Source organism: Chanodichthys erythropterus, chromosome 10, assembly GCF_024489055.1.
Source record: "Chanodichthys erythropterus isolate Z2021 chromosome 10, ASM2448905v1, whole genome shotgun sequence".
Classification (NCBI taxonomy): Eukaryota; Metazoa; Chordata; class Actinopteri; order Cypriniformes; family Xenocyprididae; genus Chanodichthys; species Chanodichthys erythropterus.
Window position 1 is genome coordinate 38,205,496 of NC_090230.1, and position 26,869 is coordinate 38,232,364.

At 37.3% G+C, this 26,869-nt stretch overlaps 1 protein-coding gene across 2 annotated transcripts in view; it reads left to right on the plus strand.

Moving 5' to 3' along the window:
• Positions 1–4,086: 4,086 nt before the first annotated feature.
• The window catches only part of gdpd5a (glycerophosphodiester phosphodiesterase domain containing 5a), a 38,745-nt gene continuing 15,962 nt past the window's right edge, over positions 4,087–26,869 (plus strand). For both annotated transcript variants that reach the window (XR_010896180.1, XM_067397635.1), the window contains exons 1-2: positions 4,087–4,446; positions 16,694–16,858. Coding sequence is in view for 1 of the 2 variants with exons in the window: in XM_067397635.1 (XP_067253736.1) it covers positions 16,742–16,858 (117 nt within the window). In the remaining variant the exon portion in view is untranslated. The remainder of the gene's footprint in view (positions 4,447–16,693; positions 16,859–26,869) is intronic.

The window sequence follows — 26,869 nt, forward strand, 5'->3', positions numbered from 1 at the left end:
AAAGGGGCAGCAGCCTGAATCGGCGCATAGTTAATGATGCCCCAAAATAGGCAGTTAAAAAAATGAATAAAAAAATCTATTGGGTATTTTGAGCTGAAACTTCACAGACACATTCAGGGGACACCTTCGATTTATATTACATCTTTTAAAAAGACGTTCTAAGGCACGTTTAATGTTGTTGAATGAATGTTCTTGTCTATTTAAAACTAGACTTGCATAGCAGACTGGAGCTGATATGAGCAGAATGATCATCCTGACGTCTCAGCACATCAAAAAATATCACAACGAATGCACATGTGACCCACACAGCTGTGCACGGCTTGTGTGTCTAACTCAAAGTCACGCTTGCTGAAGGACGGCTTCAGTCCACCAGTAGGTTGTTATAGATTAGGATGTGATGCAAGCTTGGCTCAGGCCAGAGGTTAATCTCTCTCTGTCATCCTGGAATAGAAGCAGTGGATGCTCTGCTCTGGCTCTCTGCCCGATGCAGTCTGGATAAGTAGCCGCTGTGCCTGACAGAGGTGGCCTCTCCAAACACTACTTCACAAAACTCTTTCTTTGTTCAGGTAGACTGACAGAGCTGTAGGATAGAGACACAGCAACCATTAACGAGTTTCCATTTGGGTTTTCATGGTCAAGTATTAGCAGGTTAGTACAAGCCGTAGCTGGGGTATCTGGGGCCCCAGTGCAGGTTGTTGCTGTGGGCCCCCCTGAAATCCCGTTCTTCCCCCTCGGTTGAAATTGCGTTTCGAAGTGGGTGGTGGTAGTTGAGGAGGGGGTTTCCCTCTCGGTTCAAATCACGTTCGGGAGTGGGTTTCCACCTCGGATTAAATCGCGGGGTCATCCTAAGGCTGGGGGTACCTAGAATCGCCACCACCTTTTGTCCCGCTAGCAACGGTTAGTATATATTACTAATATTTAGGACTGGGCGATATATGGAATGCTTTTGTAACGCGCATTTCGTCAGTAAAGCCGGTTCCCTGATTGCCGCTAAATCGCAATCACCTGCTTTCAAATGAAGCGGCATTTAATAGACAGAACCGTAGTTCACTGATAAGCCACGCAATATCGCGTTCAATATCGACATGAATCGCCATCAATATTGAACGCGATATTGCGTGTCTTATCAGTGAACTACGGCTCTGTCTATTAAATGCCGCTTCATTTGAAAGCAGGTGATGGCGATTTAGCGGTAATCAGGGAACCGGCTTTACTGACGAAATGCGCGTGACAAAAGCATTCGATATATCGCCCAGCCCTACTAATATTGAATATTTAGTAACAATGTTAATTATTAATAATAATTTACAACAAATCATTAATATCAAAGACTTAAAGTAACCCTCCACTTATAACAACTGAATGAAGTGGGATTCGTTTGTGAACGAAAAGACATTTCGTTTAAATCGATGGTTAAAGCCTTTGATAGTTAAACTCCTTTTTGACGTATCTTAGTTGATTTATAGATAAACCTATTTTTTATAATAAAGTTTCAGTTCCGATTGACTTTTTTGACAAATCAGTTGACTGAATTAATCAATGACTCATTCATAAGACCCTCACTTGTCGCCACCTACTGGGATAATGACGTAACCTGCAGAAAGCTAGGGCCACATATTAAGGCCCGGGTATACTTCATTTTCCACGTTCCGCTCCGTCTCGCACACAGTTGAGCGTGCGAGCCTTTCAAAATATACTCCTTCTGCAGTAAGCGCACCTGTGCTCTATCTAGTGGACTTTGTTTTCAAGTGCTCAAGTCTGCACAAAGACAGTGTGCGCAGACATCCACGAACCCTCCTGATAATGAAAATTATGTCACATGGACAGTGTGTGGACCATCGTAGAATGCGGATTCCGAAGTATACTTTGGGCTTTAGGTGTGTTTGACTTGAAGCTAAGCTGCTTAGACCAATTAGTGTATGATATCAAAGCACCGCGAGAGCAATGCGTCTGCTTTCTAATCGCTCTTGCAGTACGTTGATGTCATACACCAATCTGTCTGTGCAGCTCCACTTCAAGGCTGTGTCTGAAATCGCTTCCTATACTCTTACTGTTACTGTTCTTAAATAGTGCATGATTTGTAGTGGGGTCCAAAACTGCACTCATTAAATCCCACAATGCACCGCAATAACGAGTGTAAAACCAATGCACGCCCAATTGTTAGAGAATACCTATAATGCACTGTGAGATTTGTGCGCTGAATGAATTCCCTCGTCTGACAAGATGGTGCCCGCAGTTGAATTATCCATCCATCCATTTTCCAAACCATTGGTCTAATGTGGCTACAGCATAGGCTAATTAAGTCAAGTCAAGTCACTTTTATTTATATAGCGCTTTTTACAATGTAGATTGTGTCAAAGCAGCTTTACATTGATAACTGGTACATTATTTTGGCTGCACAGCAGCTCTTAAAATTGCCATCGAACGTTTTTTTACAAGATGTAATATAAGTCTAAGGTGTCCCCTGAATGTGTCTGTGAAGTTGCAGCTCAAAATACCCCATAGATTTTTTTAAATTAATTTTTTAACTGCCTATTTTGGGGCATAATTAGAAATGTGCCGATTCAGGCTGCGGCCCCTTTAATTGTGCGCGCTCTCCGCCCCCTCCCGAGCTCTCGACTCTATCATTGCATAAACAAAGTTCACACAGCTAATATAACCCTCAAAATGGATCTTTACAAAGTGTTCGTCATGCATGCTGCCTGCATACGTCGGATTATGTGAGTATTGTATTTATTTGGATGTTTACATTTGATTCTGAATGAGTTTGAGTCTGTGCTCTGTGGCTAACGGCTAATGCTACACTGTTGGAGAGATTTATAAAGAATGAAGTTGTGTTTATGAATTATACAGACTGTAAGTGTTTAATAATGAAAATAACGATGGCTCTTGTCTCCGTGAATACATTAATAAACAATGGTAACTTTAACCACATTTAACAGTACATTAGCAAAATGTTAACGAGACATTTAGAAAGACAATTTACAAATATCAATAAAAATATCATGTTATCATGGATCATGTCAGTTATTATTGCTCCATCTGCCATTTTTCACTATTGTTCTTGCTTGCTTACCTAGTCTGATGATTCAGCTTTGCAGATCCAGACGTTAATACTGCCTGCCCTTGTCTAATGCCTTGAACATGGGCTGGCATATGCAAATATTGTGGGCGTACATATTAATGATCCCGACTGTTACGTAACAGTCAGTGTTATGTTGAGATTCGCCTGTTCGTCGGAGATCTTTTAAACAAATGAGATTTACATAACAAGGAGGAAACAATGAAGTTTGAGACTCACTGTATGTCATTTCCATGTACTGAGCGCTTGTTATTCAACTACGCCAAGGTAAATTCAATTTTTAATTCTAGGGCACCTTTAAAGAATATGTCAATGCAGGCAGATCAAATCACTGTTGAATATCAAATGTCAAGTCAAATGTCAAGTGTCCCCAATCAAGCAAGCCAAAAGTGACAGTGGCAAGGAACCCAAACTCCAACAGGTGACATCAGGTGGCAAATAGGTGTTAAAATGGAGAAATGGCAGTTCTCCTCTGGCGAAAATGGATAAATTCCTTCCTAATTTATCATTAAATGGTTCAATTAGGGTTTATACATAGTTTCCATGACAGAGTTGAAGATAAATCTTTTCATCTGGAGCTGCCAGTTTGCTAAGTTTCAAATGGTTATTAAACAGCAAAAGTGGCAGCCCTTCCAGCACACTCAGTCACTCGTTTTCATTCACTCCCTCAAGTGAACTATATTAGTGTACTAATGTAGGGAATAGTGAAGGGACACAGGCAAACACACCGAATCAGTAAATAAATCTTTTTAGTAAACTAATTCATAAGATTCGAGTCACTGAGGTGAATCAAATACCTCAAGTGTTTCTTCTTTGATGAGAAGCTGGAGCTTTTGAGATGCTGTTTTTTTTTTTTTTAAACATTTATAGTTTAAACTTAATTAACAGATATCGCTTTTATGAACTTAAATACAGCACTAATCACGAATACTCTGGGTTGTTAATTATTAGGAGCGCGCTGATGACGCTTGATCAAGAGGAGGAGGAAGAGGAGGCGCGCGGCTCCTCCCACGGGCTTTTGGATCGGATGGATTTACTCGCCCGATCTGTACTGAATGTCTTCGGTGAATCACAATCCTCCAAACACAACGTGAAAACGCGTTGTAGTGAAATATTCATATGAACCATCTTGCTGGAGCTCATGCCAGTGCCAGTCAGATTGGATTTAAAGCGCTGTGCGCTTCCGAAACTTTAATGTAGTTTATTTCCACTAATGTCACACACCTTGATGCGTTGAGTGTGTTGAATGGCTGTTTAACATTTAAAGAAAGAGACAGACAAACGACAACACAAGTTAAGAGGAGAATACTGGAGAAAAAGTAGGCTACTCAACTACCTGCGCTGATCACCTTGCCGACGAGAAGGTAAGAAGGAGAAGGATTCTGGATAAGTAGCCTATACTTAAACGTGTTTATCACATGCAAACCTAGTACGTCTTTACGTTTAGTTATTTGATTTATCTATGATGAATGTATTGCAACAATATGCAAGAAGTAAACCGTTTAGTTTATTTAAAACTTCTGTTTATCTTTATAGAACTGAGTTCTCTAAAAAAGTATGTGATTGTATGATATTAGATGGCAATACCATAACTCTTTGATAGGCTATTCCATGGTTTTGCATTTTTGTATTCATAGTATGTATTTAGGTCCAGAAAACATACCATGGTACAAACATGGTTTGGTTTCAGGCACTTTATTGTTAGTGTCTACTTAAAGCTTCATTAAGTATGTCTGAGTTACTCTTCACTTAAAGTTATAATGTATAGTATATGTTTACATATAGCAGAGACTGGGGCAAGTTGTCACAGTTTTTTTTACTCTGTAGTGGGGCATGTTGTCACACAGTATGGGCCTGTCACTATGGAACATCCCTATAAGATTTACAGCAATATTTAAGCAGTACATTTTCTAATTTTTATAGTTTTTACCATTACATGCAAAGCAATCAATGTGAACGCAGTAAGATAGCTAAATAAATAAACAAACAAATACATTTATAATTTCTTAACAACTGATATCTTGTCCCATGTTCCTCGACCTGACATTTCGGGGGGGGAAAATTAATTATTTTGAGAAAAAGTTAAACTTTTCAGTCAAAATCTACCTTGATTATATAGTTTACTCTTGTCTGATGTGGTTTATTATGTTAATTTGTTTCACAGCAGCTATAGAAAGATATGATGATAATATTTCTGTTTTAGTTTGGAGAACAGAATTTGCAAAATTGAGTTTTCACTTTGTAGATTATTGATATATTGTCCCTGTGACAACCAGCCCTTGTATACTGACCATCAGCAACTGTCCTTTGAGTTAAAGAAAGATGAAGTTTGGACTTTTGTATTTCATACCCCTCATATACTCTCAGTGGCTTTTGGAGAGCCAATTGTTTATGAAGCTGCCAGATTCTAATGAGAGCAGACAATTTCTCTAAAGCTTCAAAAGTTTTGGGCTGAATGTTGTTGAGGGAAGTGGTGCAGACCGCTCCTCAGGAAATGTCCAAGAGAGATAAGACTAACAGCAGGGCAAAATGCTTGAGCAAAAGACGGGAGCAACCAGATGGAGGGTGTTGGATGTTGATGTCTTTCATCTTCTCCAGACTCAAGCTCTGACTGTAGACTTGTTCATAATAACACGCCATTTCAGGTCTCCTGAGAATTCATTGCCTGATTTCACCTTTATTCTGGTGTCAGCAGTAACATTCAGTCACAAATACGGTCTTCGTATCATATTTCGCTTGTTCTATGGCATCTACGTCAGGTACCGTCATTATGAGCTCTCCACAACAACCAACCATGTTTAACATCCAAACTGTGAGATTGTTGTTTCCCAGAGCAGGTGAGAAGGTGCCAAAACAAAAGCAGCATAAGAAGAGAGATAAATGAGGTTGTCTTTGCTCACATTATCTCAGAAAAATCCACAGAGGGCCCACCGGAGGAGTGGGAATACAAAGGGCTTGTTTCATCCATGGGAAAGTAAACCCTTCCTCTGTGCGGTGGATCCATCAAACCTTTTGGATGATTTCCCACAGAAACTTCCCAAAGTCGTTTTAGCCATTCTTCAATATGTCACTGCTGTTCTTCTCTGTCTAATCAGCTGTACAATGACTAAATGTCTCTCTATTTTCAGACTTTTGAATCATGCATGAGTCCTTGAATAGAAACAGCGTTCATTTTCTTGTTAATGTCATGCTGGAGTTAATGAGAGTTTCTAGTCTCAAAATCTGAGGTGAGAAACATTGGATCTCATGAGGAATGAGTTTTTTGTGAATTGAAAACGAACAACATGATAAAGAAACCTTTATCATGTTGTTCCAAAACTGTATGACTTAGGGGACATTTACACAACGCTTTTTTTTTTTTTTTTTTTTTTTTAAAGGGAAGACCGTTTATGTGTTTTGGCCGTTCATTTACACAACAACAGCGTTTTTGGCGGACTGAAAATGCAAACTTTTGAAAACGGGTTTCAACGTGCACGTTTTTGAAAACGATACTGTTATTGTCTCCATCTAAACTACATAAACGTCAATTTGTGAAAACGGTGACATCATGCGCATATTACATGTTCTGTCTAGAGGCGTGTGGTATTTCTTTACAAAGTGACATCGCCATCTACTGGCCTGGCAGCATAATACAGCGTTTTTAGTCGTCTTCGCGGATCCGTGTTAACAGGGATCGTTTTGACAACATTGTCATCTGTACGTTAAAAAGGAAAGGAAAAAACGTTTCTGTTTTTAGAAAGTGTAAGCGAACTCTTAATTTCTTTAGTGCAGCCCATTGCACTTTTCCTTTTTTTTTTTTTTTTTTTTTTTTTTTCTGTTTTTTTTCCAAAAAACAAGAAGCCTGATTTGTGCTAAATATGCAATGCAATCATTATTATTTTTATATTAATATATTTAATCATATTTAATAAATATTTTATTATTTCTTTAATTATTTTATGTTATATAAAACTTATATTTTAAGTTTTATATTAAACTTAAATCCTACCAGTTAGTAAGGCTTGTGAACTGGACAGTAGCCATTAGTTCCCTGTAAAATCCCATCAGGAATGAACAATGAGTATGTTTGTGCACATGTTGTTCTAAAAGTAGCATTTTTTCTGTAGTTTGGATGTCTCAATCAGATCCAAACTGCTGTATTTGCTGTTGGATGAATAGAAAGTGTTGCAGTTTTTGTACACTGTACGATTCAAAAATCTGGAGTGAAGATCTTTTTAATTTTTTTGAAAGAAGACTCTTTTGAATTTTTGAATGTTGTGTAGAAGATTAACAAAATGTTTCACTTCTTTTAGATGCAGATCTATTTGCATCTTTTAATCTTGCAGTGGTGTCTAATGATAGGTTTTCAGAATTACAAACAAATCCCATTCATTTTCTCCATAGAGAAATAGTTTCAATGACAACGTCAAAACCTTTTAAGACAAACTTTCCATGAGCTCAGAGACTAGTAAATGAGTATATTTCTCTTTAGAAGTCAAGTTTCAGTTTCAAGTTGTTTAATATTCCCAGTGGAAAAACTACATTACTCATAATCTTGAAGAGAGATTCAGATTCTCCTTGGATCTACCAATCGGAGAATTCGCTGTTACCATGGAAATGAGAACTGCGCCAAAAGAGCTTCCCACTTCCATGAAGCATTGCGAATGCCATGATCATAATCATAGTCCGTATCCTTACAATCTCAAACAACTTACATATTTATTTTACAATACATTTTTAATATTTTAAATTGTTGCATCTTTTAAAATACATATACACTACCAGTCAAAAGTTTGGAAACATTACTATTTTTAATGTTTTTGAGCGTAGTCTCTTATGCTCATTAAGGCTGCATTTATTTCATAATAAATACAGAAAAAAACAATAATATTGTGAAATATTATTGCAATTTGAAATTATGGTTTTCTATTTTAATATACTTTAAAATATAATTTATTTCTGTGATGCAAAGCTGAATTGTCAGCATCATTACTCCAGTCTTCAGTGTCACATGATCCTTCAGAAATCATTGTAATATGCTGATTTATTATTAATGTTGGAAACAGTTGTGCTTCTTAATATTATTTTATAACCTGTGATACTTTTTCAGGATTCTTTGATGAATAAAAAGTAAAAAACATATCAGCATTTATTTAAAATAGAATTCTTTTGTAACAATATACACTACCGTTCAAAAATTTGGGGTCAGTAATTTTTTTTACTTTCTTTTTTTTGAAAGAAATTAATACTTTTATTCAGGACAGATGTGTTAAATTGATGAAATGTGATAGTTAAGATTTATATTGTTAGAAAAGATTTATATTTTGAATAAATGCTGTTCTTTTTAACTTTTAATTCATCAGTGAATCCTGAAAAAAGTATCACAGGTTCCAAAAAAAATATTAAGCAACACAACTGTTTTCAACACTGATAATAACTGAGTATCAAATCATCATGTTAGAATGATTTCTGAAGGATCATGTGACACTGAAGACTGGAGTAATGATGCTGACAATTCAGCTTTGCATCACAGAAATAAATTATATTTTAAAGTATATTTAAATAGAAAACCATAATTTTAAATTGTAATAATATTTCACAATATTATTGTTTTTTTCTGTATTTATTATGAAATACATGCAGCCTTAATGAACATAAGAGACTTCATTCAAAAACATTAAAAATAGTAATGTTTCCAAACTTTTGACTGGTAGTGTATATATGTTGAGTTTGACTTCTTCAATCAATGACTACAAGTCAATAATTATTTTTTTGATCATATAATTTGCAATTCTTCATGGGCTGCTCACAGTTCATTTTCAGTTTGTAATTTTATGATTCATCTCTGACAACCTTGGTTTGATTCATGGATTATAGAACTTGTCGAAAATGAATGGGGAAAGACACTTCACTGCTGAAAATGGGCAATCACCATTGCTCTCAGTTGCATTTAGTCCCTTTGGTCACTTAAGAAGAGGGCCTAGAGTGAGGCAGGAAATTAAGCTAACAAAATGTAGCGTCCTGTTTCTGGCGATCATACCTGTCGGGGAAAGTCCGTCAGACGTTGAAGGACAAGAGGGTCTGCAGTTAGAGCTTGTGTGAATTGGACTCAAAGCAGCAGACTCGTTTTAACTCTCTTGATGTCGGAGAATTCAGGCGTTTGTAAGTCATAAAAGCTCATGGAAAGCTCAGTGTCATGGAAACAGACTGAAGCATGAAGCCCCACACCAGTACAGCTGCGTACACACACACTACATCTCTTCTGCTCAAGTGTGCGTCTGCCATTGGGAGATAAGGTTTTAAATGGATTTATGAAGAATCTGTTTTAAAGGAACACTCCACTTTTTTTGAAAATAGGCTAATTTTCCAGCTCCCCTAGAGTTAAACAGTTGAGTTTTACCGTTTTCGAATCCATTCAGCCGATCTCCGGTTCTGGCGGTGCCACTTTTAGCATAGCTTAGCATAGTTCATTGAATCTGATTAGACCGTTAGCATCGCGCTTAAAAATGACCAAAGAGTTTTGATATTTTTCCTATTTAAAACTTGACTCTTCTGTAGTTAAATCGTGTACTAAGACCGACGGAAAATGAAAAGTTGCGATTTTCTAGGCTGATATGGCTAGGAACTATACTCTCATTCAGGCGTAATAATCAAGGAACTTTGCTGCCGTTCCATGGCTGCAGCAGTGCAATGATATTACGCAGCGCCTGTGAGCCCCTGCTTGCACAGGGAACGTGCCTTGCAACCATGGAGACGTTTGTGAGAGACGCTGTGTAATATCATTGCACTGCTGCAGCCATGATACGGCAGCAAAGTTCCTTGATTATTACGCCTGAATGAGAGTATAGTTCCTAGCCATATCAGCCTAGAAAATCACAACTTTTCATTTTCCGCCGGTCTTAGTACACGATTTAACTACAGAAGAGTCAAGTTTTAAATAGGAAAAATATCAAAACTCTTAGGTCATTTTTAAGCGTAATGCTAACGGTCTAATCAGAGTCAATGAACTATGCTAAGCTATGCTAAAAGTGGTACCGCCAGAACCGGAGATCGGCTGAATGGATTCGAAAACGGTAAAACTCAACTGTTTAACTCTAGGGGAGTTGGAAAATGAGCCTATTTTCAAAAACAGTGGAGAGTTCCTTTTAATACTGAGTTTGAAGGATCTGTTTTGCTCTTCCAGAAGTCATGCAGCCGCACTGTACTGCTTCTCCGTGTCATAGGGAGACATAATAGCGTCAAGAAGGTGGGTTTAAGTTTGCTTACATTTATAATTTAGTATGTATAGTACTAATTAAAAAGATCATATACACTACAGTTCAAAAGTTCAGGCAGGTTTTTGAAAGAAGTCTCTTAAGCTGTTCACCAAGGTTGCATTTATTTGATCAAAAATGCAGTAAAAATTAATATTGTAAAATATTATTGTCATTTAAAAGAACTGTTTTCTATTTTAATATTAGTAATTTTCAGCATCATTACTCCAGACTTCAGTGTCACATGATCCTTCAGAAATCATTCTTATATGCTGATTTGATACTCAAGAAACATTTATTATCTTTATCAATGTTGAAAACAGTTGTGCTGCCTCATATTTTTGTGGAAACCACCAATTTTGCTGAATAAAAGTATATTTTAAAAAATCTTACTGAACCCCAGAGTTTTCAACAGTAGTGTATGTGTGTGTTTACTCTGAACCTCCCAGGTGTAAAGCTTCCTGACTGCTCGAACTCCCAAAACCCTAATGAAGTTAGGAATGAACTTTATCCCATTTACTTTCCAGCTGGGAAAAAAAACTGTAGACCATCTGAATTTATCTAAAGCTCTGAAGACTCTGTCTCTGTCCATACAATGTAAGGGTCCGTTTTATTGACAACAATGTATTAACAATGGAAAAGTTTTTCCTTTTGTGTTTTCAAATTGATCCCTGTTCACATGGATCCGCAAAAACGATTAAGACACTGTATTATGCTGCCTGGCCAGTAGTTGGCGATGTCACTTTATAAAGAAACACTACGTGCCTATAGACCGAACGTTTAATACGCATGTGCACGGTCTCACAGTTTTCACAAATTTGCGTTTTTTGTAGTTTACACGGAGACGATAATGGTATTGTCTTCAAAAACATGCACTTTGAATCCTGTTTTCAAAAGTTTGCATTTTCAGGACCCCACAATGCTGTTGTCATGTAAATGACAGCTAAAGAGCATACAAAGTTTTCCATTTTTATTTGAAAATGGTGTCGCGTAAACATCCCCGCAGTCAGTAGGTTCTCGTTGTATCGTTCATCAAAATATTTTTTCCTCACAAGAAAGTCCTATAGGTTTGGAAATGGAACAACATGAGGGTGAATAAATGCCAATTTTTATTTATTTTTTTTAACTGAACTGTCCCTTTTAGAATAGGGCGACAGATGGGATGTTAACATCAGGTCCATGATGTGTGTGTGTGTGTGTGTGTGCTCTGCCCTAGTCAGGCGGTCACACCAGAGTGTTACCTTGCTCAGACAGGGCCATTTTCAACAGGAAGACATGTCTGAAAGAGATAATGACTTCTTTTGTTTGACACAGGACAGGATGCATGTGAATGATTTAACTGGCGCATTGCATATCTGTGGGACGCTGTAGACATTGTACTAAGTGCTGTACGCCTGATTTCCAATAACATAGGATAGTACATCAAATCTAATCACCAAAACAGAAGGGTTACACTACTCTTGATCACACTGAAGGAAGTGTGGAAAAGAGAAACACAGATGCTTTCAGTTTGTCATATGCATTCACATTAGCATTTTCATACCGATTTGTTACAGATCCATCGTGACTTTAAGAACTGTGGTTATGGGATGACTTGTGAGGAATCATATGTTAACATCAGAGTATTTGTTTTGAGTGATGGGCCTGTTCTGAATGACTTGAAGGAATATGATTATTGTGGAATGTAAAACAGGATTTTTGAGGAAATGCCTAAAGAAGACGCTTAGTAGCTTGTTTGTGTATTTTGTATGAGTCAGGTTATTGAAGATGCTAATGATATTTTAATCTGTCTGTGTGGGCGCTTCTAGTGGACAAAGATCAAGTCTGTGCTGGCTATGTCTTGATAGCCCTCTTTAATTACTGTGATTGAAATCTGTTGTTTTTCATTGGAGCATCTGGTGTGGTAATGCTGGGTCAGTGGTTGACTTATGGGTTTGTGATGGTTTATTTATGATGCATTTGAGAAAACTATCAATTATGCTTTTATATCTTTCTAAAATAAGTAGAAATTAAAATAACCTCAGGTTTTGTTTCTGTTTGCAAGAGTGCCATTGTGGATGTGGCAGTTTGATGTGACATAATGTCTCTGAAGAAAGTATCAGAATGATCCCATGCGACACGTGTTGTATATTCCAAGTGTTCTGGGGTATACAATATGAAATTTAATGTATTATTTAATGTAAATTCCAACCTTGGCCTCTGGTCTTCAGTGCGTGGATACACGACATGCGCGTTTGTGTGACTTCTTTAGCGCCACAGCTAACTCCGTCTAGCCCTGAAAAAGCACACAAGTTGTGAGAAATCAAGATTAACAAAAGCGCAACACTAAATACAACGCCTAGTACTCCCAAAAAAGTATCCGTCCGTGTACTTTCTTTACGAGTTAAATGTCTCAGAATCGGAATTCTGTTTGTCTGATGACAGTCGGAATGACAGTTGACAGATGTGAACACAACAATTTCCTGTTACGACGAACACAACGGATATGTTCACCTCAGAGAACAAGGTACATAGATTGTATTTCTTGTTACGACAATGATGTATTAAAACAGAAACGTTTTTCCTTTGAGTTTTTCTCATACAGGCGACAATGTTGTCAAAACGCTCCCCTTTCACATGGATCCGTGAAAATGACTAAAAACACTGTGTTATGTTGCCAGGCCAGTAGTTGGCGATATACCTTTGTAAAGAAACATTACTTGCCTATAGACTGAACATTTAATAGGTATGCGCATGGCGTTACCTTTTTCACAAATGCATATTTTTGTAGTTTATACAAAGATGATTACGGTATCGTTTTCAAAAACTTGCACTTTGAAACACGTTTTCAGGCCCCTAAAGGCCGTTGTCGTGTAGGCCTAAATTAACTGTCAAAACATAAACACACAAGTTTTCAGTTTTTAGTTAAAAACCTAAGATTATAAATGCTGTAGAAGTATTGTTCAACTGATGTTAAAGGTGCCGTAGAACGTGTTTTCAAAAGATGTAATGTAAGTCTAAGGTGTCCCCTGAATGAAGGGGACACTGTGAAGTTTCAGCTCAAAATACCCCATAGATTTTTTTTTTATTCATTTTTTTTTTAAATGCCTATTTTGGGGCATCATTAAATAAGCACGAATTCAGGCTGCGGCCCCTTTAAATTCTCGTGCTCCCTGCCCCCGAGCTCGCGACTGCCTTAAACAGCATAAACAAAGTTCACACAGCCAATATAACCCTCAAAATGGATCTTTACAAAGTGTTCGTCATGCAGCCTGTCTAATCGCGTAAGTATGGTATTTATTTGGATGTTTACATTTGATTCTGTATGAGTTTGATAGTGCTCCGTGGCTAAAGCTAACATCACACACTGTTGGAGAGATTTATAAAGAATGAAGATGTGTTTATATAAATTATACAGACTGCAAGAGTTTAAGAAATAAAAATAATGTCAGTCTTGTCTCTGTGAATACAGTAAGAAACAATGGTAACTTATACCACATTTACCTGAAAATTAGCAACATGGTAACGAAAAAATTAAGAAAGACAATTTACAAATATCACTAAAAATATCATGATATCATGGATCATGTCAGTTATTATTGCTCCATCTGCAATTTTTTGCTATTGTTCTTGCTTGCTTACCTAGTCAGTTGATTCAGCTGTGCACAGATCCAGACATTAATACTGGCTGCCCTTGTGTAATGCCTTGAACATGGGCTGGCATATGCAAATATTGGGGGCGTACATATTAATGATCCCGACTGTTAAGTAACAGTCATTTTATGTTGAGATTCGCCTGTTTTTCGGAGGTCTTTTAAACAAATGATATTTATATAAGAAGGAGGAAACAATGGAGTTTGAGACTCACTGTATGCCATTTCCATGTACTGAACTCTTGTTATTTAACTATGCCAAAGTAAATTCAATTTTTAATTCGAGGGCACCTTTAAAAGGGGACCTTATGCAAAATTCACTTTAATAAGGTGTTTGAACACAGATGTGTGTCCACAGTGTGTGTAAACAACCAAGCTATAATGGTAAAAATCCACCAACTCCTTTTTTTTTATAATCTCCATAAATCATAAACGGTCTCTTCAAACGCGTGGTTCCAGAATTTCAATTGGATTTCAATTATGAAGGAAATGTGCCGGATATATTTGCGCAAATCATTTTATGTTGGACTGCTTCACAAATCTGTCAGTTGCACGCTGGATTTGCACAAAGGATAAACATGACGGCACATGCTAGTCGATGAGTTGAATCAACTCCACAGCAACTATTAAAATTTATCCACTAACCATTCAGAAATGTCCAGATATATTCTAAAAGTTGTAACTTCTTCCTGAGTCTCTCCATCAGTGTCCGACTCCGGTTTGAACAATGTAAGGCTGAACACCGTTACTGACAATCCTCATTTTGACAGCGTGAGATGCTCCAGCTTTGTTGTGGTTGAGTATCCAAAGCGTGAGCTGTTAAAGCTCCACCTTCTTCTGGAAAGGGGGCCGGGAGCAGCAGTTCATTTGACTGAAATTTGACAAGCTATAATAAATGATCTGTGGGGTATTTTGAGCTGAAACTTCACAGACACATTCTGGGGACACCAGAGACATATTACATCTTGTGAAAAAAGGGGCATAATAGGTCCCTTTTAACAAATTAAATTTATTATAAAGTGTTAACTTTTTCAGCTTCACAGCTGTATACGGGAACTGTATGAACCTTGTTCCTCAAGCTGCAAAGGTTTATGATTAAGTATGGTGGTGGCTGCTGCACTGAGCTTTGGGGAATTTGGTGACCTGTAGACTGACAGAGAACCGCTTTGATTCTGTAGGGTCGCATCTGAATATCTGATAACGTAAAATCTAGAATCCTGTATGTGTGTCTCACAGCTCATAATCAAAAAGCTGCTGCCACACAGACTCCTGTAGGACCTGCTCTTAACCTCAGACGAGCCGCTAACAGTCCGTTCACTGACCATCAGATGCAAATTGCACACAAATCTGCCAAGAAATCTTGTGATCCAGCTAGATCTTATCTGGTTGGCCAGGATGGTGGAATAACTGTATATTCTTTTTTATTTATGAGTTACTTGTATGTCCAAAATGATCAGTACTTCTTAATTTTGAATGAATAGAAATAGAAAATCTACATATAAATTTTTTTTTTCTTAGTAAGGATGCACCAGTATTTACATTTTTACATGATACCAATAAGCCAATAATTATTTTAATTTTATGGCCGATAACCAATAAATGGCCGATGCTAAAATTCTTCTAAACTACTTTGCATAAGTGAATGAAAAAATAAAGCATATGTACACACAAAAAAAGTTTTAAAATGCTACAAGTGAATTTAAAGTATTTAAAGTATTCATTCAAAGTATGAAAAAAAAAAAAAAAAAAAAAATTGCATTTAGTAGTGTTATATTACATTATTATTGGGTCATTCCGTGTCATTATTTATGGCACTCAGACAGCTATGTTTTATGCAATTAAGTTGATAGAAAAACATTTATAGTTTCAACATAATTTGTTCTTTAGATACTCGTCTTTATAAGAAAAAAGTGTCAGCTTTATGCAAAGTGACCCACATTTTGTTTTTGACCACTGAAAATGTGTACAATTTACCATTTTACTCATGGAGCCGCATTAAGATCTCCTTTTCTCTTATATATTAAGGTATCTTTAATACTTCTTGAGTTGCAGGCATGCAAACTTGAGGCAAAAAACACAAGAAGTGCTTTTTGCAATTTTTGAACTGTCACCGTTGGCATATAATGCAACAAAGATTGCTATAGATCTACCAATCTCTGTGTATATATAAAAAAATGATGCTGCCATCTTTCTAAAGTCATTTCTACACCCCAGTAAATTGGCTCCAAATCTCAGTTGAAAATTGTCATTTCGACCAATTGTTTTTAAAGATTAACTTTGAGCAATCTAAAAGTACATTGAAATATCCAATAACAATGAAACAATGAATTAAAACAAATGGTCCATAAATGTGTTTTAATTGTATTTGTTTAAGTGCTGCCAGTTGTGTTGCCATTGTTTTCAGCTGCTGTTTGATGTCATTTCCTGTCTTATCCATGATAGTTTCATTATGAAAAGATTTTGTACTTTTCATTTTACTTGGCATAAAATGACAAGGTTAACTCACATTACTGTTGACCTACAGATTCCTTCATTTATTACTGACGTGATGTTTATGCTCCGGCGCTGTAGGATTTTCTCTGGTATGTTTTCCTAAGGCAAGTTTCCCAGACTCAAAGCTAAACGGCTAAATCCTCCACTGGTTTTTCAGTACAATGTCAACACTGACAGTATAATTTAGTTGAAGACAGGGTTTCATCTCAATGTCTTGTTACGGATAATGCCACAGATGTGTCTCGTCCCTCCAGGTCTGCAGTGTGTGAGTGGGATGTCTGCAGATCAGCTGTGGCCTGACTATGGTGAAACACCAACCGTTACAGGTGTATGAGAGACAACTGTGTCTGTCCTGTCTGACCGGGATCTACGGCTGCCGCTGGAAACGGTACCAACGCTCCCATGACGACAGCTCCAAGGTAACCACAGCAACATCCATTGTTGGAGAATTCATTGTATTCTAACCACATACAAACCGAATGATAGGACATTATACGGAATAATGTTGCTGTATGTTTTTTTTATCAATTTACTGTATAAGCACATTGTATAAGTACTGTACGAGCTTTCCTGTAGCTCAGTGGTTAGAGCATGGCACTAGCAATGCCAAGGTCATGGGTTCGATCCCAGGGATTGCACATACTCAGATACAAATGTGTAGTATAATGCAATGTAAGTCACTTTGGATAAAAGCGTCTGCCAAATGCATAAATGTAAATGCAACGAGTTAGTGAAGCTTTGCAGTGTCAGATGCCATCTATGATTCCCACACCTCTGGATCATAGATATGGATCCACTTTGACGATACTGACACATTTCTCTGGTCGTTTTTGCCAGTGTATGGTCATAAATGTTTTGCTGGATATACTTTTAAAGGGTCATGAAACCCTAAACTAAAGTTTTGTGTGTTGAACATCATAGAAGACAATGTTACCATTCCTTAGTTTTAACTGTTGTGAATTTTAATCTTTTTTGCGCTATTTTCAACTTTTGCGTTTGAATTCATCTTCGTGTGGTGGAGGTGACGTTTCCTTCTACTATAGAGGGTATGCAGGTGATGTCACCGTTGGCCGAATCGACTGCAGTTATGCCCATTGATCTAAAAAGACTGAGTGGCAGCACTGGTTTTTGGTTTTCAGCGTGAATGCCACGAAAAACACACAAAACACATTCAAAATGGGAAAGAGCTTTGCGATTGAGACTACAAATAGATTTGACAAGAAATCTGAGGTGTATTTTTACAGACTGCCGAAAGCTAAAGAAAAGAGAAGCAAATGGATAGCTGCAATCCACAGAAACAACTGGACTCCATGCAGCGAAACATGGATTTGCAGTTATCATTTTGTCAGTATGTTGAATTTGGGGGTAAAATTATACCCTATATATTGTATTGTTATGTAATGTATTGAACACTCATCAATTAAAAGATTTACCATCTTATATTCTGCAAAATTGGTTGTTTTTAAATAAACAACGCTGACAAAAACTGTATCACCCGGTTTCACAGACAAGGCTTAAGCTAGTCCCAGACTAAAATGTACGTTGAGCTGTTTTAACTGAAAGCAACTTGCACTGACATATTTTAAAATATGTCACTGCCATTGTTTTGTCTTAAGATGCACACCAGTAATGTATTTTTTTTTTTTTTTGTAGGGTACGTTTATAAAGGCTACTTGAAATACCCTAATTGAAATAAGGCTAAATCCTGGCATAGCCTAAGCCCTGTCTGTGAAACTGGCCATACAAGTTTTATGGGTTGGATGATATATACAGGTATAACATTGATATATGTGATCACCCAGATTAAAGCCCTGGGTATACTTCGTTTTTTTTTTACTTTGACTCGTAGGCATACACAGGCATTCGACACATGCGCAGTTTTGAGCACTCTCTCACCACGAGTTACAACCCATGTAAACATCTTTGTATTCTTTCATGCTAGAGTTGTACAAATGAGGGTACTTTCTAACCTCTTCACACTTTCTAACCACTTCGCATCTGTTATCTATATATATATATAGGCCTCCATCATCGCTGTAGCTTGCATGTGTTCCGGTCTGTTCTGTTTATGCAGTTTTTCTTTGACTACCTTGTGAATCAACGCCCCCAGTGCACGGTTGCCACCTTGTGGATAAACAAATTACTGCAACAAAAATTAAATGCACATGTGCAACCTGTGTGTACAAGTATGCGCGGTTACAAAAATCTGGTGATGTGCATACAGTACGCACATACTCTTCTGATGATGAAAATTAATTTCATTTGACTGTACACTGACCCTTGCGTATGTGTAAGAAGTGAACTATACTTTGGACTTTAGACCTACCTATATTATATAAAGCGTTTACGGGCAAATTTGCTTTATGTATTTCCCTGGCGTCAAAATCAGGCACATATAAATGTCTAGAAACACGATTACTGGCTGCATGTCAATATCCATGGATTACTGGATCTTTGGTAAGTTGTAACAGGAACACTATCGAGTCCAACCTTTAGTTTAATTCAGTTTCCCCTATTAAATCCAGTCAGGCAGCAGGCTCTTTTGCCACTCAGTCTGGCTGAGGGGGCGTGTTCCGGCAGGAAAGTTACGTCAATGCATACCCTCTATAGTACATTGATGACTCATCAGTGTCTCATAATTATTAATGAGACTGTGTGCCCTTATCCTATGAGAAGACGCCTCGCTTAATTATTCACCACAGCACGCGTTGATTTCCTATGACTGGTGTTTCAAACACTGAGATTGCATACAATAATGAGAGATGCAGTAATAGGTCAAAAATGACTGTTTTGGCTTTGTTAGAGTTTCTGCGTCACATAAGTTCTTTTAGTCTTTGACACAAACGCGATTCATCCACACTGGGAGGAGTGTAACTGGTCTTTACGGCCCTTTAACCAATCAAATGGATTATGAAAATGGTGCAAAATAAGCCTTAAAGGTGCCCTAGAATTAAACATTTAATTTATCTAGGCATAGTTGAATAACAAGAGTTCAGTACATGGAAATGACATACAGTGAGTTTCAAACACCATTGTTTCCTCCTTATATAAATCTCATTTGTTTAAAAGACCTCCGAAGAACAGGCGAATCTCAACATAACACAGACTGTTACGTAACAGTCGGGATCATTAATATGTATGACCCCAATATTTGCATATGCCAGCCCATGTTCAAGGCATTACACAAGGGCAGCCAGTATTAACGTCTGGATCTGTGCACAGCTGAATCATCAGACTAGGTAAGCAAGCAAGGACAATAGCGAAAAATGGCAGATGGAGCAATAATAACTGACATGATTCATGATAACATGATATTTTTAGTGATATTTGTAAATTGTCTTTCTAAATGTTTCGTTAGCATGTTGCTAATGTACTGTTAAATGTGGTTAAAGTTACCATCGTTTCTTACTGTATTCACGGAGACAAGAGCCGTCACTATTTTCATTATTAAACACTTGCAGTCAGTATAATTCATAAACACAACTTCATTCTTTATAAATCTCTCCAACAATGTAGCATTAGCCGTTAGCCACGGATCACAGCCTCAAATCATTCAGAATCAAATGTAAACATCCAAATAAATACAATACTCACATGATCTGACACATGCATGCAGCATGAATGACGAACACTTTGTAAAGATCCATTTTGGGGGTTATATTAGCTGTGTAAACTTTGTTTATGAATACAAAGGAGGTATGCAATACCTCCTTTGTATTCTTAATTGAAATATAGGTTATTGCACCTCATTAGCTGGGTGAGCGCGGTGAACGCTTTGATTAAACTTTGTTTATGCAATGATAGAGTCGAGAGCTCGGGAGGGGGCGGAGAGCGCGACCAATTAAAGGGGCCGCAGCCTGAATCGGCGCATTTGTAATTATGCCCCAAAATAGGCAGTAAAAAAAAAATCTATGGGGTATTTTGAGCTGAAACTTCAGACACATTCAGGGGACACCTTAGACTTATATTACATCTTGTTAAAAAACATTCGATGACACCTTTAAAAGTTATTGAACATGCAACAGCACGTTAATATATATTTCTGTTGCGGAGTACAAATGCGGACTGCTGTGCTTTTATTTGTGCATTAAATCATAGCAGTCACATGATATGTCTGTATTTGTTTCATTTACGGTGAGCTTGTGTATATTGTGTTGCGTGTAATGGTACATTGCGGTGTGCATTTGTAGGAAGCTTTGATGCTTTTAACTCAATGAGAGCTAAATAAAACTGTCTGTGTTATCGGCATCCCGACCCTTCCCTCTCCATTCCATCTTACCAAGCTGACTTTTGTAGCATTTTTCAAAACTGTGGTGAGAACTGACTGATGCTGAAAAGCATAAAGGCTGACAGCAGGACCGAAGGGCAACTTGGCTTTCTGTAATGAAGTCCCTTCGCTTTCTCCTCTGCTGTCTGACTGTCTCTCTATCAGACAGAGAGAAACTCAAGCCAGGGTTTCAGATTCCCCGGAGGACGTGTTGTAGGTCAATTCCAATCTGTATACAACACAGCGAGAGGCTTAGTCAGGTCTCTCAGACTCTCTTTGACTTGTCCGTTCAATGTCTGGTGACACCAAACTGGATACTGACATTATTTAGCAAAGTTATTCAACCAGAAATGCCCGTTATTTTAACCGAGCATCCATTCCAGCGCAGCGATCAAATGTTATGACCTGAACTGAGCCGCAGTCAGATTGGAAATCACCACTTATCTAATCTGTACAGAAAGTCTTCTAATATTCATAGGGTATCAAGCTTAAATGTAGGAAAAATCATTGATTTAAAGATTAAAAATCAAGCTCAGTTTATCCAAGGGTTCTGATCTGGGACTTATATATATATAATAAGCAGTTAGCAGAATGCTAGTTCTAATCTGATCTGTTTATTCATTCCATATTCTGTGTGGTTTGAAGCTTGCAATGATTTGGTTTGTGGGTTGTGTTCTTTGTTTTCACCTCCCCACAAGTTAACAACAAAAAAAGTCTCCTTCAGGAGTGAACACACATGCACACCCACGGTGATTAGTTAATTTTTTCATTTAAACAGACTCTCTAAAGAAACACCTCAGCATTGAGAGCAAACTCATCAGAAGCCCTGTGATTGGCTGGTGTGCTCCATGTCATTACTGCTGGCCCCATCCACTCTATAATTAGAGCACGGTGATGATGAGTCCTACCCGATGTGCTCATGAGCCGGTCTGGAGGAGCTGATTGGATTGAGGGATTAGCAGCTGTCAGCAGTGCAGAATGAATGAACAGAACAGTCAAATGTGTCCTTTGCTGTAGAGTGACTGCGCTACAATCCACATGACACATAAAACATGAGTCAGTCCATTATTAAATTCTCTATCAGGGTGTGTGGAAAACTTTATGCGAGTTGTTTATGTTGGGAAGTGTATTTAAGGCATGTCAGATGACTGTTATTGTGGTCTTTGAAATGTCAGAGTTGGTGAAAAGCTTCATTGGTGTAAAATAAGATACTATAACGCTAACCTTTAATCCCCTCATCTCTCCGTTTATAAACACCTGCGTCCGTATGGCGGACACGCATACCATAATGCCCTGTCCTCTCCCAGTCTGCATGTTAGTCAAAAGAAAGAGTCTTTTTGTTGGAAATGATCTTAATATTCATAATGCAATCACATTATTTTTCAGTATTGTTAAATTGTCAGTCAAATTGAAGTCATCTGGACACTGGGTGCTGTGGAACACTTAGCTGTTATTGAAAGAAGGATTAGTAGATAAGATGAAAATGACTCACCCTCAAGCCATCCTAGGTGAATTTGACTTTCTTCTTTCAGATGAACACAATTGGAGTTATATTAATAAACACCCTGATGCTCCCAGGCTTTATAATGGCAGCGCACGGAAACCACCTGTTTGAAGCTCAAAAAAAGTGCATCCATCCATCATAAACATACTCAACACGGTTAATAAAGGCCTTCTGAAGTGACGTGTTTGTGTAAGAAAAATATCCATATTTAACACATTATAAGGTAAAATAATTAGCTTTCGCCAGACCGCCTTCCATATTCGACTTGCGAAGAAGGCGTAACACCTCTCACAGTTCAAAATGTTTATGCTACGTCAGTTACGTTTTTTTGTAAGTTGAATACGGAGGACGGTCTGGCAGAAGCTGTCCTGTAACTTGATCAAAAGTGACAGTAAGAAATTTATAATATTACAAAATATTTCTATTTCAAATAAATCATGTTCTTTTGAACTTTCTATTCATCAAATATTCCTTAAAAAAATCAGTTTCCACAAAAATATTAAGCAGCAGCAGCACAGCTGTTTTCAACATTGATGATGAAAATAATAATAAATGTTGTGACATGGAAGACTGGAGTAATGATGCTGAAAATTCAGCTTTGCCTCACAGGAATAAATTACATTTGAAAATCTATTTCAATAGAAAACAGATCAAATAAATGCAGCCTTTGTGAGCATAAAATACTTCTTTCTTCAAAAACATAAAAAAAAAACCTCATTGGCATATCAAAACATTAGAATATTCTAACTGGATTGGGGTGAGAATCACAGTAAATTTCAGAAGTCAAAAGTTACCCTAATTCACCCTGCATCTGAATGAAACACCTACAGAATCTCGGGACTTGGTCATTAGATCTCTTCCTCACCTCCGGAGGAGTGAAAGGTCTTTTTGGGTTCTGAAAGTCTGCATGCCAGCAGGATGCGAGCCATCTGATCTGGTAACTGAACTTAGATGTCTCTCTGCACCTTGTGTTACCCAACAGATTCATCTACTGTGAAATAGTGGCAAATAACATGGCTTTCTTTTGTTTTACATGCAGAAATGTACAGTACAACCAGTATAGTCTAAGATATAATTCATGAGCAAATTAGTCTTATGATTTACGGTTTGACAAATCCTGGAAAACTGAATGAACTTGTTACTAAATCAACTGATTCATCTTTATACTTTAAAGGTGCCCTAGAATTAAAAATTGAATTTACCGTGGCATAGTTAAATAACAAAAGTTCAGTACATGGAAATTACATACAGTAAGTCTCAAACTCCACTGTTTCCTCCTTCTTGTGTAAATCTCATTTGTTTAAAAGCCTCTGAAGAACAGGCGAATCTCAACATAACACCAACTGTTACGTAACAGTCGGGATCATTAATATGTACGCCCCAATATTTGCATATGCCAGCTCATGTTCAAGGCATTACACAAGGTCAGGCAGTATTAACGTCTGGATCTGTGCACAGCTGAATCATCAGACTAGGTAAGCAAGCAAGGTCAATAGCGAAAAATGGCAGATGGAGCAATAATAATTGACATGATCCATGATATCATGATATTTTTAGTGATATTTGTAAATTGTCTTTCTAAATGTTTTGTTAGAATGTTGCTAATGTACTGTTAAATGTGGTTAAAGTTACCATCGTTTCTTACTGTATTCACGGAGACAAGAGACGTTGCTATTTTCATCATTAAACACTTGCAGTATAATTCATAAACACAACTTCATTCTTTATAAATCTCTCCAACAGTGTAGCATTAGCCGTTAGCCACAGCCTCAAACTCATTCAGAATCAAATGTAAACATCCAAATAAATACAATACTCACATAATCCGACGTATGCATGCAGTATGCATGACGAACACTTTGTAAAGATCCATTTTGAGGGTTATATTAGCTGTGTGAACTTTGTTTATGCAATGATAGAGTCAAGAGCTCAGGAGGGGGCGGAGAGCGCGAGCAATTAAAGGGGCCGCAGCCTGAATCGGCGCATTCCTAATTATGCCCCAAAATAGGCCGATAAAAAAATTTAATTAAAAAAAATCTATGGGGTATTTTGAGCTGAAACTTCAGACATATTCATGGGACACCTCAGACTTATATTACATCTTGTAAAAAAATGTTCGATGGCACCTTTAAAGGGGACCTATTATGCCCCTTTTAACAAGATGTAAATTTAAGTCTCAGGTGTCCACAGAATGTGTCTGTGAAAGTTCAGCTTAAAATACCCCACAGATCATTTATTATACCATGTTTTAAATGCCCATTTTTGAGTGGAAGGAAAAACATGCAGTTTTCATGCATGTACCTTTAAATGCAAATGAACTGCTGCTCCCCACCCCGCTTTCCAGAAGAGGGCGGAGTTTGTACATCTCGTGCCTCAGATACTCTGACAAAAACTAACTAAACATCTGTTTGCTTTTGATTATCATCTCTCTTGCAGCCACGCTCACGTGACATTGCAGTTCTTCGCCATCATGAAAGTTTATTATTTGCATGCGATTTAAAGCCATAACAGTTTAAACTTCCGAGATATGGTTTTCTGAGCGCACGCATCCGAATCACGCGCACAAAGCTGGCTGTCAGATGGCGCATCCTGCGAATATTAAACTGATTTCTCTTACATGACTTTTTGCAATTAACCTTGTGTGTATTTGACAGTCAAAAACACACAAAGATCACAAAACAGAGTCGGTTATGTTTGTGAACATAAACAGCAGGGAAAGAAATCACGTGTTTATTAGATCTGCATATTAAAGTGACTGCAGGATAATATACAGTAGGCTATCTACTGCTGTTTATGCTGTTAATATATAAAAAAAATAATACATTTCTGACTTGAATGCTGCTGTTAAATGCTATGGTGAAGAGATAAACATGGCGGACAGTGTACAGCTCAGTCAGGGGAGGAGCTAAGCTAATAGGGTAGATCATCATCAGTCATGGGCGGGGCTTCCCTACTCTTATGTAAGTGTAGAGGGAAATCTGAAACCGCTTGTGTGGAGAAACCGTTTATGATTTATGGAGATTATAAAAAAAAGGAGTGTGTGAATTTTAACCATGAAAAGCTGGTCGTTTACACACACTGCGGACACACATCTGTGTTCAAACACCTTCTAAAAGTGAATTTTGCATAATAGGTCCCTTTTAATAAAAAACTTTGAATATTTGATTACATCCTTGCCCAAATGAAAACTGATATCTGACAGATTCACTACAGAAACTCCAGTCATTGTGAGATTGTTTCAGGTGCTTGCCGCTTTTCCTGCCACTAACAAAGCTTACGAGCTCATATCATTTACACGTGCGTAAAGGAAATCGAGCCTTTTGGTTATTATCATTTATTTAAATTAAAATAAAATGTAATTATTATAATGACTCGTACATAAAGGAAATTGGGCCTTTTGGTTGTTATTATTATTTATTTAAATTAAAATAAAATATAATTATTATAATGACTCATACATAAAGGAAATCGAGCCTTTTGTTATTATTTATTTAAATTAAAATAAAACTTAATTATTATAATGACTCGTACATAAAGGAAATTGAGCCTTTTGGTTGTTGTTATTATTATTTATTTAAATTATAATTTTTAATTACATTTTAATTAAATTATAATTTTTAAATGATAACATTTTCATTAATAATTATACAGTTAATTATTAATTTAAAATTTTTAAATTATTAATTTATATTATTATTCAAAGTAACCCCTTTTTCTGCAGTGTCACAGGTTACTGAATAACATTTGAGAATCATACATAAATTATATAATATCTACATGACATTCCCAGTCACTGAGTGAGATCTTTTACACTATCAGCATCAGGTGAGCCAAGTCAGATCGTTATTACATCACCCTTTAACTCCTGTTAACAGAACAATGAAGCTCCGCCCTCTCTATCTCCAGCAGCGACCTTGTTTGGTCTCCCAGGAAACATGCTTTGGTGCCAGGAAATGTCTCTCTCTCTCTCTCTCTCTCTTTGAAAGATCTTGCTGTGCTGAAAATGATCCATTGCTGCTGTAATTTGCTGTGGAATGCTGTGTGGTTTCTATGGTGAAGCAATTTAATTGCCATCTTAAACTTATTAGTAGTTACTTAATCTCATAATTTAATATGCTCTCTAAAACGTCAAAGCATCTTAAAAGCTATGTATTTGACCTCGGCGGCATTTTACCTTCCCTTGCCACTCTTTATATGTGATAAATGGGGTTTTGAATAATGTGAACCTGTTGTGAAGGATATAAAGAGTGAAATTAAATGTTACACCTGGTATTAAGATGCATTTTGGTCGATCGGATCACAAGTAGACAAGGGAGACACATTGCTGTTTACACCTGGTGTTTAAATCTCTTTTGTCCACTTCTGTCACTTCTGTCCTGATTTCTTCAAGCGGAGGGTTTATGGGTGGGTAAATGTAAGGGTTTTTCCATATCTTCCAATCTAATGGACAAAATAAGCTTGCGCAATTTACATACAGTATGAACGCACCCGGAGACGATGGAAAAACATACTGCAAGACGACGCCGAACTCTGAGTGTGTGTTAGAAATCAGGAATGATGAGAGAACATTGTGCTTGGTACATTTTTTGTCTTCAAAGCAAACTTGGGTCTTTGTGTTAGGTCAGTAGGTGGAGAGGTGGTCTAGGTTTTAACCCATTC